Source organism: Perna viridis, chromosome 5 (genome assembly GCF_037379345.1).
Source record: "Perna viridis isolate PV_CMFRI_1.1 ecotype Kerala chromosome 5, ASM3737934v1, whole genome shotgun sequence".
Taxonomy (NCBI): domain Eukaryota; kingdom Metazoa; phylum Mollusca; class Bivalvia; order Mytilida; family Mytilidae; genus Perna; species Perna viridis.
In genome coordinates this window covers 2138235-2158075 of record NC_142449.1, presented here as the reverse complement: position 1 = coordinate 2158075, position 19841 = coordinate 2138235, and the positions used below count along the sequence as shown (strand labels likewise).

Here is a 19841-nt window from a genome sequence, read left to right as displayed (position 1 = left end):
ATGATTTATACTAACAGACCTTTCAACTTGGAAAGTATTTTCACAGCACTAAACTTTTTCACGTGCAAAAGGTTACGGTACCGTTTTATACATATAATCATAAATTTTACAATCGAAGAGAGTTAGATTTCTATAGTAGATAAACAAAGGTGAAGACAAAAAAAAAAAACAAAAAAAAAAAAACAAAAAAAAAAAAAAGAAAAAAAACAAAAACAAATATAAAAAACAAAACACAATGGGTTTAACTAAAATGTTGTTTTTCATTAATACTGTATACTAGATACTCAGGATGGCGGTAGAACGGAAGCTATTAGTACTCATTACGTGGTTCACTTTGTCTTTCGGGCAAGGTAAGTCATCTTCTGTGATAAAACTGTCCGTCATAAATCATCATTGTTTGTAAGTTTTATCGGATTTTAACAAATTTCGGTGATCTGTTTGCTATGATATTACTGCACCAAAGGAATGTCAGTGTACAGCCACGCGACTTGTTACTCATAACTGATTAAAAATCGTCCCCTGAAAAACAGCAAAACAAAAAACAAAAAAAAGAGAACCACTCACATTAACAAAAATACAACACAGGTAGCATGATTTAAGCGTGAATATTTGTAAGAATCAGGCTAAATATGAAAAATCAGAAACATACATGACAAAACCCCACCGATCTGACAATATAATTCCACTCAAGGTGCTTCCTCTATTTGAAAAGACCCATTATTTGATCTCTACATCATTGGATTTGCTCGTAAATTTCTAAATAGAATGTGGCAAAAATGAGGTTTTTGACAGTTATGTTCATTTATAGTGCATTTCAATGAAATTTTATCTCGATGTACCAACATGATATGGAAAATCTTGTTTTTTCCGTTTGATTCTGATCGTGCAAATAGTCAAACTTCACTATTAAAATGGTGGTTTTTATCATACCATGTTTTACTTATGCCTGATTCTTACAAAGACTGACACTTAATAGTAGAAATATTTCACTTTACTATATAGTGTAAAGCAAACACAAAAAAATGACGTGAGCGTTTCGTCATGTCAGAATCATATTACGCTATAACAAAACTAGCACATAGTAGTACGGCACTAAGACAAAAACAAATCAATTGTGGTTTTCATCTTTATCTCTATAGGCCCCCCTGACAATATAGGCAGGGAATTCATTGCGTCTTTCATGGAAAATGATGAGTATGGAACAATATTTCCCCTTGAACTGTATGTAACAACGTCAGAGAAACACCCTGTTCAAGTTCATATCACTTCTCCCAAGTGGAAACAGCCTCCTGTATCAGAAACTATTACTGTCAAACCGGGACAAGTCGTCAGATTAAATATAAGTGACGAGTTCCGAATGAAAGGCAGTGTGAAATCATCGAAAACGTTGTTAATTAAGTCAGACGGAGATATTGCTTTCTATGGAGGGAATAAGGAGGACTATTCTAACGACGTGTTCTGTGGGATACCCACTGACGCCCTCGGCAACGAGTACTATGCAATGTGTTATGGACCAGCATTTCGTAAAACTGAACTCGGTGTTGCTGCCACACAAGACGGAACTGTCGTCACCGTAACATTGCCAAATGCAATAAATATGTCTGTTACTTTTGAAGGGAAAACTTACCATGGAGGAGACAAAATAACTGTGAATCTAGACAAGTATGAAAACTTCCAATTACAGAGTGTAGGAGATTTAACAGGGGCGCATATTGAAAGCAACAAACCTATATCCGCATATAGTGGTAACATTAAAACGAACATAGGTCAAGGCAAATTTCAAGACCATCTTGTTGAACAACTTACCCCTGTTGATACCTGGGGTAAAAAATTTGTAACGGCTCCTATCCCAAAACGAACAGTAGGGGATTACTTTCGTGTTGTGGCAAGTGAAGACAATACAGTTGTCAATATTGCAGGTATGCCCTCATTTACTCTTGCCAAAGCTGGTGACTGGAAACAAATCACATTGCCTTCTAGTTCTTATAAATCTATAAATGCTACAAAGCCTGTATTTATGGCGCAATTTGTTCTCAGTCAATTAAACAAATTTGAACCTGCCGATCCGTCCATGATGATTATACCGCCCTACGAGTTGTTCAACTCGGGTTATACTTTCGCCACTCCAGAATACTCCCACCCGGAGTACTTTAAATATGAAAATCAAATTCTGTTGGTTATTGATGCGTCTAAAAAAGATGGTTTGTTATTGGATGGCAAACCTTTACCTAAAGGAACAAAATGGAACCCGATTGAAGGAACGTCTCTCGTCGGAACATACGTAGATATTCCTAAAGGTTCTCATCAAGTAGTGCACAAAGACTCGTATACAATATTTGGAAGTTATCTGTATGGACATGCATACCATGAATCGTATGCTTTTCCTACAGGAATGAGACTGGCAAAAATTAATGCGGTGAGTAGAATAAAAGGCAGTTCAACTTTACTAATTTTCTTTTTCAAGATATTTGTCTTTATGTAGACTAAGTTCCAGTCTTAAAAGGGCAAAAGCCATATTCGAAAACGCACAAAAATCAAATACCGTACAATGAAAAATGGCAGAATTAGTTGCACTAAATGATTTTCGGAATGTTCGGTCAACCACTTATAATGACCGTATTTGACTTTCTTGTCCTGCTGTATGTCATGTTTACGCTGAGACGTGGTCATTATTTCTGGATAACGATATTTTGAGGAAACTTGAATGCTCTTACGACTATAATAGTACTACCTTTTCTTTTTAACATTAAAGAGTTCCTTGTTATATGAACACGGAATTTTTTGTAGATTATAGTCTTTTCAAGATCTTTAGATTGTATTTCTATATTACAGCCATGTAAACCGACGCCGACAGTGAAAGGTGATGGGCTAGATAACGACTGTGATGGCAAGATAGACGAAGAACTCTGTACCGTAGACAATATGAAAACAGGTGTTTATATTGTTAATGTATCATTGTTTTACTTCTACTGATCGGAAATTACAAAATCTATTACGTTCAGATTTTTTCCTCAAATAACACCATATATATTTCGCTAATGTTTAAACCGTAATCGAGTCATCTTCACTTGTTTTACGCTTTTAACTTCATTTGATTAAAAACAAGCAATTTCCAATGCCTTTTTTTAATTGTAACACTAAGTTCTATTTTAGATGATGATGGCGATGGGCGTGTTGACGAAGACTGCACTGATCCCACACCAAGTAAGTTGTCCAAACTACATTTTTGTAATGTATCTGATTTAGTGTTATACAGCCTAAATGTTTCAAATAAGTTGAGCAATAGAAATGAAGGAATCAATTGTTAAAGATACTCATTATTTCTATCTTTGAGGTAAGAAACAATAACAGAAACAGCAAATAACACGAAGCATGCGACCGAAGTCAAACATTTCAAGCTGATATTAAAGGGTCAAAGTACATTTATTTTGTGTATAATCCTGTGCCAGTGCTTCATCGTCATTTTCGGTATCACCACACACTAACAATTATCACTTCCTCCTGGAATTCAATATTTCTCTTCTTAAAATCCTCGAATCATAAAAAAACACAACCCAAAACGTTTTTTTTTTACCTGAAACAGTCGATGGGGACTGGGGACAATGGGGTCCGTGGTCTGGAGCTTGTTCAGTAACCTGTGGCCAAGGGGTGTTTGTACGGAACAGGACATGTGACAATCCGGCGCCGATGTATAATGGAAAAAATTGTACAGGAAATGAACAAGAAACAAAGCCATGTGATACAGGTGTTAACTGTCCACGTAAGTTTGGCTTCCTTCATTTTTACAATAGAAAAAATTCCATTTCTTTCGTCATATAGCTGAGTATTGCTACACTTTTTATATGAAAACATTAGCACTTAACATAAGCATCACAGTTTTATACATGTTGGATTATGATAATATAAAACTTAGGCCATCCTTAAACCTTTACGTATGTGTGTAACAAGCAACGTATAGTCCGGACAATTACTTCAGAAAAAAATTAGAGACATTTTAAATAGTTTCAATGTACTCTCTTATACGAACATGACAACATCTTTTGTAATGAACTAAGAATTTATAACCATTGATGTTATCTAGTTGATCCCAACATCGCGTGCAAGAACAACCCAGGAGCATTACTTCCTAACCCTGTAGACTGTGCACAATACTACGACTGTGGTCACAAGAGATCTGCTTTAGGACAAAACTACCTTAAAGAATGTACCTATCCAGATTTATTTTCTTCGGTTACAAACAGATGTCAGAAGTTTGAGACTGTAAAATGTAATTTAAGACCAGAACCACAAGCCCCTTGTAAGTACATTGATAACTTCAAATTGTGTCCATAAATATTGGTGGTCTCTCTTAAGCATCAAAGTGATTACATAATGATTTCAATGTTACACTGCACTTCTACAAGTAAAGAGAGATCTTCTCGATACTTATTTACAGTTATCCCAATTATATTTTATACTGGAACACCTTAGGTAAAATCTTGTTAATTCAGTTGGTAAAAATCACTTCTGAAGCACGTTTTTTTGTGATTTGTGATTGCCTTAATCAGATTTTATCAATGTCGGATGTTTGTCCACTATTCCAAACTGTCTGCTGGGCTTGCAGCATGATTCTTGGTTAGTATAAAAAAAAATGATTTCGCCCTAATGTCAGTGTTGGTCATTAATGTGTCTTCGTTCCGTTATTATCCATTTCAGTTTATTTTGAAGGGGTGTCATCGTTCTGTCACCGTGGATTTTATTACTTTTGTTGTCGGGGCCTTTTAGGGCTTACTTAAAGATATGTTTACACTTACTGACGATGTTTTGGTGATCTTTGTAAGTATTTAAAAAAATATATATATATGGGTTATACGATGGTGCATTTGTTGCGTTTCACCAGGCTTGTTCCTTTTTCTTCTCTTTACGACCAGGTGAATACGTCCAAAATAAATGCAACGGAAGTGATCCTACTTGCAATTGCCCAAAACGCTTGCCAAGCTGTATTGGGAAAATTGATGGAAAACAGGAATTTCCAGGGAAAAGAGGTGAACCTGATTACATCGAATGTTACAGAAATAGAACAATGAAGATAACGAAGTGTCAGCCTGGCTACTTTTTCGAACCAAGGGGAAGGGTGTGCAAACCGATGAATGCACGTAAGTCTGTCTGTCTGTCTGACTTTATGTATATATTGTATGTTTTAAAACTCTTTAATGTCTACTCTTATTGTTTAAAATATATGACAGACATCACAGCATATAATTAAAATATATAACAATAAAAGAAGAGAAGGAGAGAGATAGTATATTATGGTAAATGGTAATTTTATGGCATTGTATTCAGCTTAAAAGCTTTCCATTTAGACATCCCAGTTTCTTTGTTAAGGTGGAAACAATTAAGTAACTTCCTATTCGGAAGGATTTGTTTTCAGAGGTCACTTTTAACATGGTGCTCTGTTATGATGCCCTGTTATGGTGCTCTGCATAGCTTCTCAGTAATGTTTTCATTATTGCAGCGGTTTTAAGATTTTACTGCAAAAAACATCCACAAGACAAAATTCCAGACATTCGCAACTGTGCTAAATACCACGATTGTAGTAAACAGTCGGCAACAACAGAATGTACCTACCCTGATCTGTTCTCCATTGTCACAAGCAAATGTGAGAACTTCACAACAGTCACCTGTGATAAAAGGAAAGAACCAATGGCTCCTTGTAAGTGAAACCTTTTTCAGTTATTTGAAAAATAAGTGCATACATGGATCAAAACCTTTTTATGATCACTGATACTGTTGCCAATTAAACTCCCATCAGTTGGTTGTTCCAAAGATGAACGGCTTAATTCAGTCGACATAAGATAAATACATAAATAATCTTGACATATAAGCTAAGAATGAAAATGCTAGCCGTTTTATAAATACAGCTCAGTGGTTGAAATAAAGGATTATTTTTACTCCCAGGCTCAGTTTACTATATTTTGGTTGCTCTCTGTGTTCAAGTTACCGCGCTCTTGACGAAGGTCGTAAGGCCAATAAGTCGGCCTATTACGTTTTCTTTGCATGCTTTATATATTCGTTTTTGTAATGCCTCTCGAATGCGATCACTTCTTACTTAATTATTCATATACACGGTTAACTAAGCCACTTCACTACTTTTATTATTTTTTAACCAATAAACATTCAAGTTGAACTGTAATGTGGATGTATGTGTGATTAACTGAGAAGGGTATTTTATTCACTACAGGTGAGTATGACCAGAATAAATGTAACCAGGGAAATTCCACCTGCCAGAAATGCCCCGACCGACTGCCAAGCTGTGTAGGGTTACCAGATGGGGACAACCCTATTCCAAATAAGATATGGACAGCTGATTACGTCACTTGTTATAAGAACAGAACGATTTTGCCACTTCACAAATGTCCGTCTCCTAAAGTGTATCACCCAGTGAAGAAAATTTGCACCGAAGATATTCAACCTAGTGAGTATGACGAAGTATAAGAATAATCAAGGGAACCAAGGTTATAGCGGTAATCAAAGGAATGCAATCCAGGGACAAAGACCAAACATGGAAAACAGACATACACAACAAAGAACATAAAATATGAATTACATATTGCCTTCAAGGTTGACTGTCTAACCGTCTTACCATGGGTAAGGAACCCATGCAGTACACATTATTAGTTTTTAGACTTGATGTAAGCAATAGTAAAGCTTCAGATGTCAGTTTTGTAATTTAGAAAAAAATAATAGAGTTTATGGTCAGCCTGACATACGTTGTACGTGACAGTGTGGTTTCAATCGTGATCACCGTCAACCCAGATAGATGAGAGCAATCTTATTAAATCGTAACACACCGCTTTACTCACCCAGGAGTGTTATGTACCCGCGGCCGAGGGAAGGTTAATTTGATGGCCCGTGCTACTACATTATTTTACCCTACCTAATCATATGAATTCGTAGAGGACATATCTAAACACATTCATATACTTCATACATATGAACTTAGTGGAATCGTATTCCAGCAGTTCAGTGCACCCGGTACTCGAGAAGACCTGAACATGGACTTTTATGTAATGTAAGGTCATAAAAGTATCAGATTATCGATGAAATGATTAGGCTTGATTTTCGAATTTAAAATAATGTATAAATAGTAAACTATTAAAATATCAGCTGTAGACTTCTTAAATTTACTGTTTATAATCTGTCGAGCTTCTATGGCACGCCATATTTATATTTCTTCTATATTTAAGATATTTCTTGTACTTAATTGATATCTTATAAAAGATATGAGATATCTCATATATTTAATAGATATAACTATACATTATATGACTTTTTATGAGCATTTCAGCGGGTGTTTCTAGAAAAGCAGAGGAAGCTTATCGTACCGGTACACCTGGTCCATGCTCCCAGTTTTTAGTGGAGTCCGAGTTGCTCATTTACTTTTGTTACTTTGTATATATTGTTTTAGTTACTTTATGTTCTTTGTTATATTTATCTGTTTTCTATGTCTCGTCTTTGTCCCTGGATTACATTCTTTTGACTTCCGCTAGATGGTTCCCTTCAACTTATACGAGATATCTTATAAAATTTATAAGATATCTTTTTTTTAAAAATTGAACATATCTCATAAATTATATAAGCAGAATAAATATAAATACGGGGTGCCATACGCTTCAGAATTCACTCTACCGTAGACGTACTTCAAAGACATAGTGGGGAAACACTTGCAGGCCCAGACGTGGGGACTGGGAGTAGACCAGAGCGCGCGCGTCTACATAGGAGCCCAGCCGCTAGGAGGACATACTCTGACCGAATTCATCGGTCAGGTAGCATGTAAGCTAGACTCCGCCACCAAGATTCTACTAACATTGAACCGTGAGAAACCTGTAAAAATGATTATCATCATCGTTGCAGAATTCAAGTCGTTTCATTCCCCAGTCTTGAGTCCTCCCAGAATGATCATCACGAATGCTGAATAAATTTTCTGCAAGGATATAGTTCATGTTTTGATACTTCATAAATGAACAGGGAATGTTTCATGTACTTTTAGTTGAGAATCTTAGGTTTACACTAAGTATTGCTATATAAATGGAAGGTTGTGTGTTTTTTTTTTAAATTATATGGGCTTTACCCTAATCCGGTGGTCGAAATATTAAGCCTCCGATAAAAAATCAAAACAACAGTCGATGGACATATTTTGTTTACATACAGGTAGACTGGATATTTTTTTACTATATGTCTATAATGCTGACCTACATAGACAATATGTATTAGCTCACATTTACATTAAATGGTTATGTATGGTAAGCCAAAGTGGATAAAAATCAATATTTTGTAGTATTAGAATATGAATTTTTGATATTACAAAATCATTTTTTAATATTAGAAATTCATTTTCTAATATTACAAATTCCTGATTTAGTAATATTATAAAATATCACACATTTTGTAATATTAGAAAATGAATTTGTAATATTAAAAAATCTCTTTGCAATATTTCAAAATCAGTTACATTTTTAATATAAAAAATGAGTTCCTAATATTAAAAAATCACAACTGAATACAACAAATCCATTTTCTAATATGAGAAAATAAATTTCTTATATCAAAAAATCGTTTTTTAATGTTATAAATTCAATTGAATTTTTAATATTAAAAAAGTGTTTTGTGATATTAGAAATCTAATTTGTAATATTAGAAAATGAATTTATAATATTAAAAAATCATTTTTTAATATTAGAAAACACTTATACTTTCTAATATTACAAATTCCTGATTTAGTAATATTTCAAAATATCACACATTTTGTTGTAATATTACAAAATGAATTTGTAATATTAGATAATGACTTTGTAGTATTAGAAAATCAGTCCCATTTTTTAATATTACAAAATGAATTTCTAATATTAAAAAATCGTCATTGAATACGACAAATCCATTTTCTATTATTAGAAAATCATTTTCTAATATTCAAAAATAGTTTTTTAATATTAGAAATTCAATGTTTTGTGATATAAATCTAATTTGTAATATTAGAAAATGAATTTACAATATTAAAAAATCATTTTTTATTATTAGAAAATGCTCATTTTTGTCCACTTTGGCTTGCCATAGTTATGGCATGTAATATAAAGAATTACAAAGCAACATATTAACACACATTGGATAATCACACATATGAATATTTTCATGACTGAGCATGATATGACAGTGGTATAACTTTTACAGAAATATTTATACATTTATTCTGATTTCCCAACATTCTTTCATAAAGTTTATTATTAATTCAAGTATTCTGTATGAGCTGCTTTTTGGAGAAAAAATGAATTTAAGTACGAAAAACTACTGATTTTTTTTCAGTTTTCAATTAATTGTTTTCTTTGTTGTGTGTAATGAGAACATATTATTGAAAAAAGTGGTTTGTCCTCAATTTCACCATGCAGGCTCCTGTTTTTTGCTACCAAAAAATCCAAATTTGTGATTGCACTGGACATAGGTTGCACCTGAAATTGGTTAAATCACTGTATGATTTTTGTGTGAGACTTTTACCTTTTCAAGAATTATCCTTTTTCCAAAAATGATCTTGTTTGAGAAGATTTTTTTGTATATATGATTTTGCTAATCGATAGATATTAGTCATCTTTATGATAAAGCTTTCAGTTGTATTGTACCTGATTTTTTTTAGCTAAATGCACATTATAATATTAGAGTCAGGGGTCCATTTTTACCAGGTTCCCACTACTTTTCACTATTCTCAATTTTAGTTAGTGTTCATGAATTTTCGTCTAAAATGGAAGCATGCTATTACATTTTAATAAATTATTATTTCTCTCAATTTTTGAAAGGTAACCCAATGGTAGAACTAGGGTTGTCATACTACATTTGTACTTACAACTCACGGGTAAAGGAATCAGTACAGTTGGTACTGTTCCTACCATACCAATAATTTAAAAAATCAATGAAACAGGACCAATATTTTGCTTATTATGCACAAAATATAGTATTTTTTTTTGAAAATTTACTGTTTGGCTGTACCAATAAAAATGATTTCCCCAGTATAACTATTAAAACAATGATCATATTTTGTGATGATCAGTTAAACCCTTCTGAATCAATGGGCTATCCTTGATAAACTTCTGAATCAATGGGCTATCCTTGATAAACTTCCTGAGATTTTATAGCATTATTTTGTGACATTATGGTATTATTATGACTGCAACAGAAAATAAACTATGTACATATACTAGGATATCAGGATTTGTTTTCATTTTAATTTTAAAGTATGATCTGTCTTAAAGGGCACTTTATTTTGGCATTGACTCATCATATGTTTTGTTTGAGATTGTGTACAATACTTTCCTGTTACTTCTGTGCTTTGGTTAGATTTTGTATCATTTATTTAAAAAGTCACATTGTTTTGCAGAGGAAGTACCAGACTTTTGTAAGGCCAATCCTAGGTCTGTTATCCCTAGTCTTACAAATTGTGCTGAGTTTTACAACTGTTCTGATGGAACTAAGGCCCATGAGTGTCAGTACCCAGACCTGTTCTCTAAAGTTACATGGAAATGTAGTAACTTTACTGGGGTCCAATGTGATAACAGAACAGAACCTCAGGCACCATGTAAGTATACAGATATAGACCTTAGGTGAAATATTGTATTTTCAGTTTTTAGCCATTATTATGAAAATCATACAGGTAATACTGAAAGAAACTTTCAGATTATAAATGTATCCTTATAATCAGCCCTACAAATGATTCAGTTGAGTTGTTAGAAGAAAAGACTGCTGTAAGGAATAACTACACTTGAAAGTTAAAAAATTAGCATTTTTTGCATTTTTTGATTTATATTTTAAGAACTGTAGCAGTTAGAAAAAAGATTTCAATCATTTGAATATTTTTTTTTATTCCTAGATGGCTTCAAATATTCATAAGGTGAGATAAGTTCAAAGTTGAGCGATCTAGGGCCTTTAGTTTTTTTTTGGTGATTGGGATGTATTTTCTCACACTTTCTATTACGCAGTGGCTCTTAGTTTTGATTTCATGGTATAAATTGCTATAATTTCTGGCTTACTTAATCAAGTTGGTTAACATACAGACAACTGTATGATCAATTAATTAATAAGTTCTTTACTAAGGGACTCTATTACATGTTTTCTAGTAGGTTGGTGGCACTTAATGGTTCCTTCACAAAGTTCAAGATTAACAAATTCCACGTAACATTATATGGACATCATTGCTTTTTATCTTGGCATTTGCATGATGACCTTGTTTTACTTTGACATTTTGTGATATAATTTCACTAAATTCTGTTGGACACGTTTTTATTGATATTTTTGTCTGTAAATGAGGTGTGCTTTTGGATCTTGAACCAGCTTACAGAAAAAGCGAGTACTCTATCGAGGTAGATACACCTTGTTGTCTGTTGTCCTATTTGTTGAAGTGTTTGTATTTTGTATATATCTCAAGAGTTAAACCTAAATTATAGTTTGTTTTATTATTGTATTTTCCCACCACTGTCCCAAGTTAGGGGAGGGTTGAGCGCTCACAAACATTTTAAAACCCACCACATACTTTATGTGCCTGTCCCAAGCCAGGAACCTGTAGTCCAGTGGTTGTCATTGTTTTTTATGTTCACTGTTATTTGTTTTATTTTTTTCCTCTAGATTAGGTCAATATTCTTCTCTTATGAATAGTTTCTCTTCATTTATTTTGGGGCCTTTTACAGCTTGCTTTATGGTCTGGGTTTTGTCCACCATTGAAGACTGTGTGGTGACCTGTAGAATTTTAATTGTTCATTGCTTGGCTTTTGGTGGATAGCTGTCTAATTGGCAATCATACCACATCTCCTATTTTTATATTACCTATGCTGATGTTATTACAGTACTTTCCTAGGTAGTCAATGTTTTGAGAATATTTGTAGGTGAATACAATCAGAACCATCAATGTACAGGATGTAAACCATGTCCACAACGATTACCAAGCTGTATTGGAAAACCAGATGGACAACAACCTTTTCCAACTAAACTTTGGATGGCTGACTTCATTACATGTTATAAAAACAGGACAATACAAATACAGAAATGTTCCCCAAACCAATACTTCCATCCCAGACAGAAGAAATGTAAAACTCCAGTTGATAAAGGTATTGCTGATATTAAGTGCACATTGGGAGAATAGCTGGTGTTACATAGAACAGTTTTGTTGACAATTTATTTACAGATAAATACCTACTCAGACAATAACAGTGTATATACTCAATACATTTTTTTTTGTATATGAATGAGGCTTACTGTTGAGATAAAACACAAGGCTGTATCGAGCATTTTTCTGATTCACACCAAATAAGTATATTGTTTTTATTTCTGGTCATTAAACTGCCTTTGAACAGTAATCTTTATCATTTTTCATGAAGTTGTGTGACAGGCTTATTACTATTCTACCCCACTTGTAGCCGCAATAATGATGCTAAGTTAAATAGACAGCTCATGGAAAGGTAGGAAAGTAGGCAGTACTAAAGTTACATACTGTCAGTTACAGTTTACCAGAGAGAACTTTTTTTTTCAGTTGATTTACCAGATTATTGTAAAGCCCATCCCAGTGATGTCCTACCTGACCCAGATAATTGTGCTCACTATTTTAACTGCTCTGATCCTACAACCACTATGATTAAGAGAGCAACAGGACAGCTGCCAGGCAACTACAGGAAGGAGTGTCAATACCCTGATCTGTTTGATGATAGTATAAAAAAATGTAACAAGTTTGAAAAAGTCAACTGTGATAAGAAACCAGAACCACAGGCTCCATGTAAGTAATTTTGTGCCCCACATTTATATAATGTATGTTTAGATCTATGGTCTGATGATGCATCCAAGTCAGGTTCAGTATAGTTTTACATAATATTAACCAACCCAGGTTTTACTTTATATAAGTCTGTTATATATTTCTGTTAGTTATAGTAATACCAATTCAATGGTATATATCTAATGTATTGGAATATAGTTATAGTAATACCCAATTCAATGGTATTTATCTAAAGTATTGGTATATTCTGCATAAACATAACTTGAGATATACTTAAAAGTATTAGGTGTGTATTATTTAATTTTGGATGTAACAATGTTTGTGATTGGTTGTTTTGTTTATTACCACATAGACATACCATGTGTATGGTCATTTGTTGATTTACTTGTAATTGCCTTCATTTAAAATTTAATTGCATGGGAATGATTGGAATTTATTCATGTGGTGCAAACTTTATTTGAGTATCACATGGTTGAGATTATTCTATGTAGACCAAAAGTACAGCTGTTTATGAAAAAAAAATTGCAGTCAAATAATCATATCATGCTGTTGTCATCTGCATTGTTGACATTGTTATCATCCAGCATCCATAGACAGTTAAGTTTCCAGATAATAACTTGAGTATATTTGTAAATTGTATGGATCTTACTATAATTGTATCACAAGGTGTCATACCACAAAATGTATGATTTTTGGGGTTGGGACATGAACTCCTTGGGAATAAGGGGCCAATAATGCACCAGAAACACATTTTCATGATGTCCAAACTTCAATAAATGAATTAATCTCTTTGTTATTGTACCACAAGGTGCCATACCATGAAATGAAGGCTGGGATTTTTTTTTAGTTGTGACCTAAACCATGCGGGAGTAAGGGTTCCAATGGGGGCCCAAATGGGCTTTTGATAAGGTCCACACAATAATTTGACTAGAAGTGAATGGATCACTTTTAAATCGTACATACCACAAGGTTAAATACCACAAAAGGAAGGCTTTGACTGATTATTGGGGGTTGTGACTGTAACTGTTTAGGAATTAGAGACTAGAAAGGGGAATATACAATTATTTTTTGTTGTTTGGAAAATAACTTGGTTTAAGTGAATAGATCTTTTTGAAATTGTATCAGGAAGGCCATACCTTGGAAGGAAGGCTATGATTGATTTATGATGAAGCACCAAAAAGGGGCCACTTTGCTTTTGGTGAAATTCTTATCTTGTGTCAAATATTTAATAACAATCAAAATTAAGAGCTGTATGAAGCTTGAATAGTGTGTCAATACTTGCCAAAACTGTTCAGGGTTCCGGCTCTGTGGTCATATCAAGCTACTCACAGCAAAGCATGTTCTTCAATTTCTGTTTATGCCTGTATTGAAGGTACTAATTTGATGACAAAAATATTGGGGATGCAATTTCAGGTGAATATCAACAGAATATATGTTCCTTTGGCAACACAACATGTGCCCATTGTCCTGACAGACTACCATCCTGTGTGGGGAAACCTGATGGGGAACAACCATTTCCCACCAAAATGTGGCAGGCAGACTACATTGAATGTTATAAAAATAGAACTATGAAAGTAAAACAGTGTCCACTGGGAGAATATTTCAATCCAAGACTGCACAAATGTACCAAGGATGTACCTACAGGTAAGAGTTTATGCTGTTTAGTTAGCAGAATTTTTATGAAGTTTCAAAGAGAGGCATACACAAACTTGGAGTAGTTTCCTTTCAAATGCAATTTACTGTCAACTACCTTGGTTATCTTAGGTTGTGTGGTCTACGATGAGTGCAGATGGTTGCGGAATAGAACCAAGGCTGAATCACACAGAAGACTTTAAAAATGGTAGTCACTGCTTCTCCACCAAGCATGTGGTATTTCAGGGACCTGTGAGTTGTTGCTTCTGTTAGCAATGATGACCTGGCTTATTGTTTGATTTGTCTTTGAAAGCATGGAATATATGCCATAAGGCGTATAACAACAATCAATCCATCTATCAATCCATCAATTATTCAGTTGTTACCAATTAAAAAAAATAATTTTAGTAGTGTTTTTTTTTTCCTAGCATAACTACTTTATTTAATCATTTTCTTAATGTTTACTCAGTTTTTATGTTGATTACAAAGCATTATGGAGAATGGATTGTTTTTCTGTAGTGTCTCTTACCTTTTCAGTTGATGTACCAGATTACTGTTCCACCCATCCTACAGCTATGATTCCTGATCCTACAAACTGTGCCAAGTACTACAACTGTTCTCAGAATATGACAGGAAAATCTGCTGATATATCTGAATGTATCTACCCAGATTTGTTCTCCATAGCAACCAGACAGTGTGAAAGATTCCAGAATGTATCTTGTATGACCAGAAAAGAACCTCAGGCTCCATGTAAGTTGATAGTTAACAGATGGTTCCTTCCCAATTACTTGTCCGCTGTGACCTTTAAGAAACATTCTGTTAAAAAATTGCATCAAATGCTTTGATGTTAAATTAAGAAATACTTTTGAAAAATATTACCAAAATTAGTCTGTTCTGGAAATTGCAAATTTTATAGCATGTGACCTCATCTTCAATGCATTTTACTTAAATCTTACTGCCTGATATGGTACATCATGAACAATGTTAATCAGCTTTATTGTTTTCCATTGTTTTTACTGCCTGATATTTTCTATCTCAGGGGACTGTCATGATATTAAAAAAATATCAGCAATTTCTAGAGACAATGTTACATCAAAACAACTGTGATGTTGCTGACAGAATGGTGTCAGTTTAAAAAAAAAACATCTTAATAGAACATCACATCTGACATTAGTGGGCTCAATGTGATATTTTCTGTCTCAGCTTCAAAATTGCCATTATTCTGTATTCCCAAAGGCATAGATGAACAGGTTATTTTTGATTTTTGGAAGGTGACTTCACAAAGACAGTTGTGGGAATCCAAATGATGAGTTGTTTGCCTATGAAATGCTTACTCCCTTCCCCATGGAAACTGTTGGATTTTTTTACCACTAATCAAAGAGATTCATATCTCTTCACATGCTCCACTGTGCTTAACTTGTGCTAAAGGAAGAAGTTTTAAATTCATGAAAGAACTGCAAGAAGTTTAACAAGTTCATGCAAGAAGAAAAAAAAATCCTCATACATGATCCAGATATGTATTAGCAAATAAAAAAATATTAAAAAATTCAAATACCGCAAAATCACAATTCATGGCCAGAACTTGAAAACTGGGAAAAATGGTGATCTACAATGTAGTAACAAAAAAAAAAAAACAGGGAAAAATGGTGATCTACAATGTAGTAACCAAAAAAAAAACAGGGAAAAATGGTGATCTACAAAAAAAATTACATATAAAAAATGAAAATAAGAAAAACAAGGAGTTACATGAAAAACTGAGCACTAGCAATATCACTTCCCACAAAAAACTGGGAGTGACATCAGGTGCTCCGGTAGGGTAATCATTTCCTGCTCTACCAGAAATATAGCCACTATAGTGTTTGTATTAAAAAAAGGAAGTTTTTTGTAACTTAATTCTTATGATCTTGATGATTTAAGTTCAGTAACCAGATAGTTTCTTCTTAATTCTCAGGTGAATATGATCAGAACTTGTGTAAACCTAGCAATCTAACCTGTGAACTCTGTCCTAAACGTTTACCAAGCTGTCGTGGTTTACCTGATGGAGATGAAGCTGTCCAGTCTGCTTTGTGGACAGATTTGTATGTGACATGTCTGCAAAATCGGACAATGGCTGTCCGCCATTGTCCAGCTGGTCAGGTGTTTGATCCAAACCAGTTACATTGTCTCAGCAAGATACCCAAAGGTAAAAGTTGTAACAAAGCTCTATATAACAGGCTGTCATTGTCTGTATGTTAGTACCCTAGTAAGCTTTTAATGAGGCTCTATATATAAAGGACTGTTATCAGAGCAAGATTGTACTGTTGCTCTATTTAATGTACAGTTTCAGTCTGTATATCTGTACCATAGAGTGTTTGTATTGAGGCTCTATATAATAAAACAGACTGGCTGTTCATCTGTACCCTATGATTTTATTAAGACTCATGGTAATGTGCTCACCTTAAGTGAGGTAGATCATGGGTTTGAACCCTGACTGAGTCACACCAAAGACTTCATAATTAGTAGTAAATGCTTCTCTGCCTTAAAAAACAGTATATAGGAGATAGAGTGATGATTGGAGGCAGAATGTTTGAGTCAGGTGACATAGCTACTTGAGGACTGATTATTGAAATATTCTAATGAATCAGGTCTTTAACTCAGAAATTGGTCAGAAATTGGAGAATGGAACCAATACCTGCATACTGTAAACAAATTATTTGGGGTTTCTAATTTTTGTTATTTTTGTGGTGGGAAGAATTACAAAAGAACAGTACACATGGAATTGATTATTAACACTGTATAATTATTTTTTTAAACTGCAAAAATTGGTATCCTTTAAATATGTTCCTTTACAGAATCCACGAAAGCTAATTCATTTACAGTAATATAGTCAACATTATAAAATTACTTTATCAAATGGCAGTTGTGCTACTTTGTGATGAAACATGGTCATAATATAAGTTCCCATGATGTATGACATCCACTGTTAATCAATGCTATGTTCTTTTATAGGAAACATTGATGCATTTTGCCAAGCCAACCCAACGGCCATTGTACCACACCCCGATACATGTGGTCAGTACTACAACTGTTCAGCATCATCTAAATATGGCCACCATCTGATGGAATGTCAGTACCCAGATCTATTTGATGTAACCACACTGACATGTAAATACTTTGAACAAGTCAAATGTAACAAGTCTAAACATGAACCAGAGGCCCCTTGTAAGTCTACCTTTTATAAGTCTTTAGTTTAGATTTCTATAATCTGACATTAGCCATGTAGTCAGTGTAGGTATAAAGGAGCTCAGCTGGTTTAACACTCACTATAGATGAAGTGTTGTGCAACAGTGAATTAACTTTTGAGTTCAAATCAGATTTGTTGTTGTAGATTTAGTTGAATTGCATTGAAGTAGAATTTCCAGTTATTTTCTGAGTTATTTTTATTAGTTTATCTACCAGTTTGAGTCTTGCTTGGAGTTAAATTTTGACTTGAACTTAGAAATTATTATGAAATAATTCATACCTAGGGTGAAATGGCTGGGCAAACTAATGGTTGGTTATGCTATTCATTTGAACCGGAACAAATCCTTGTCAAAATTTAATCCACCATGTAATTATATTTCATATCAAGCATGATTCAAATTGATTTACATTACTTAACTAAAATTTTATGGTTACATTAAAACTTTTATATATATTTTTTTTAAATATTCTGAAGTTTTTAACTCATAATCAGATAAGTAAGCTATTATCTATATGATACATTTTCACAATCTAAAAAAGAATGTTGGATTTTGAAACATCACTCAACATTATAATATTACTTAATCAACTTGTATTAATGTTACTTTGTTGTGAAGCAAATTCTCATGACCAATCCGGTCTGTTGACACAAAGTTGGTATGCTGGGATAAGTAATTCATATGATGTATGATATAGAGTCTAACTCTAATTACTAGAGATTTGTGTCAAAGTTCAGCTGGAACTCAAAGCCAAAATTAACTTGATGTTTTACCACCCACTTTTTGATGGAATGGTATTAAGATGATTTATACTTGCTGACTATATATATAGTATTATATGTTTACTTAAGTTTAAGTGAATGATTACAGATTTATGCTGTAGTGTGTTCTTTATGTTCCAGGTGAATATTTACAGAACAAGTATGCATGTAACAGTTCAGATCCTACTTGTCTCACCTGTCCTAAAAGGCTGCCTTCCTGTGTTGGACATCCAGATGGTAACAATCCATTTCCAAACAAATTGTGGATGTCAGATTTCATCACTTGCTATAAAAACAGGACATTGAATATCACACATTGTAGCCATGGATACTTCAATCCAAGAACTCAGAAATGTCAGGATGATGTTCCGAAAGGTAATTAAAGTAACCTGATGTCATTTTACTGAGAAATGTTAGGATGATGTTCGGAAAGGTAATTAAAGTAACCTGATGTCATTTTACTTAGAAATGTTAGGATGATGTTACCATTCGTAAAGTAACCTGATGTCATTTGGCTCAGAAATGTCAGGATGATGTTCCAAAAGGTAATTAAAGTAACCTGATGTCATTTGACTCAGAAATGTCAGGATAATGTTCCAAAAGGTACTTAAAGTAACGTGTTGTCATTGACTCAAAAATGTCTGGGTGATGTTCCCAAAGGTAAAGTGACTTAATGTCATTTGACTAAGAAATATCATTTCACATTAAAATTACAGATAACCTCCAAATTATGACAGTTTCTTTTCATTTGCTATATACTGAATATTACTTGTCAAAATCTGTATCAACCTGAGAGTCCTATTCCACCCCAAAGGTCACTGGCCCACTGGGTGGTATAGGTCGAGGGTTGATACCACATGTGATACAGATTTTACCATGTCATGTTCATTATATCATATATATTAACCATACTCCATGTATGTTATGTGAAGAGGTGTGATATATGGTATACAATAAAGAGTTGAAGCAAACACTTACAATGCCTATACAAAAAAGTTATATTTTAATATGAATATATGATATAAATGTATATTTAAGAACATAGCAAACCTAGAATCATAATACTTGTTCCTTTTAAATTGGAACTGTAAATGATTAAAGAAAACAGAGGAGAGCCTGTCCAAATCACTGAGTCACAACCACCTCAGACTGTAGAATTTTTTCACTTATGACATGTGGTCCATTTACACAATTCAATAAACCTTTAAACTGATAAAGGTGGTTTCTTTGTACAGTTTTCTGGTCCATTTACACAAGTCAATAAACCTTTAAACTGATGGAGGTGGTTTCTTTGTACAGTTTTCTGGTTTATTCAAGTTTAAGATAGATTAAGCTGTGTTACATGTATATACTATATGTTCAAGGTTTGTTAAGTTTTAATATGTCATTTATTTCAGAGCTGGCAAGTTGTTTTATGTCAATCACAAATGAAAATTACTGTAAACC

At 33.6% G+C, this 19841-nt stretch overlaps 1 protein-coding gene across 1 annotated transcript in view; it reads left to right on the top strand.

The window, feature by feature from the left end:
- The first annotated feature begins 7946 nt into the window (after window positions 1-7946).
- Window positions 7947-19841, top strand: part of LOC148615576 (uncharacterized) — an 84799-nt gene continuing 72904 nt past the window's right edge. Inside the window, exons 1-9 of the mRNA XM_088581946.1 lie at window positions 7947-8190; window positions 10403-10600; window positions 11901-12122; window positions 12545-12784; window positions 14195-14425; window positions 14951-15163; window positions 16365-16595; window positions 17402-17614; window positions 18537-18770. Coding sequence (XP_088438072.1) covers window positions 8166-8190; window positions 10403-10600; window positions 11901-12122; window positions 12545-12784; window positions 14195-14425; window positions 14951-15163; window positions 16365-16595; window positions 17402-17614; window positions 18537-18770 — 1807 coding nt within the window. The 5' untranslated portion in view covers window positions 7947-8165. The remainder of the gene's footprint in view (window positions 8191-10402; window positions 10601-11900; window positions 12123-12544; window positions 12785-14194; window positions 14426-14950; window positions 15164-16364; window positions 16596-17401; window positions 17615-18536; window positions 18771-19841) is intronic.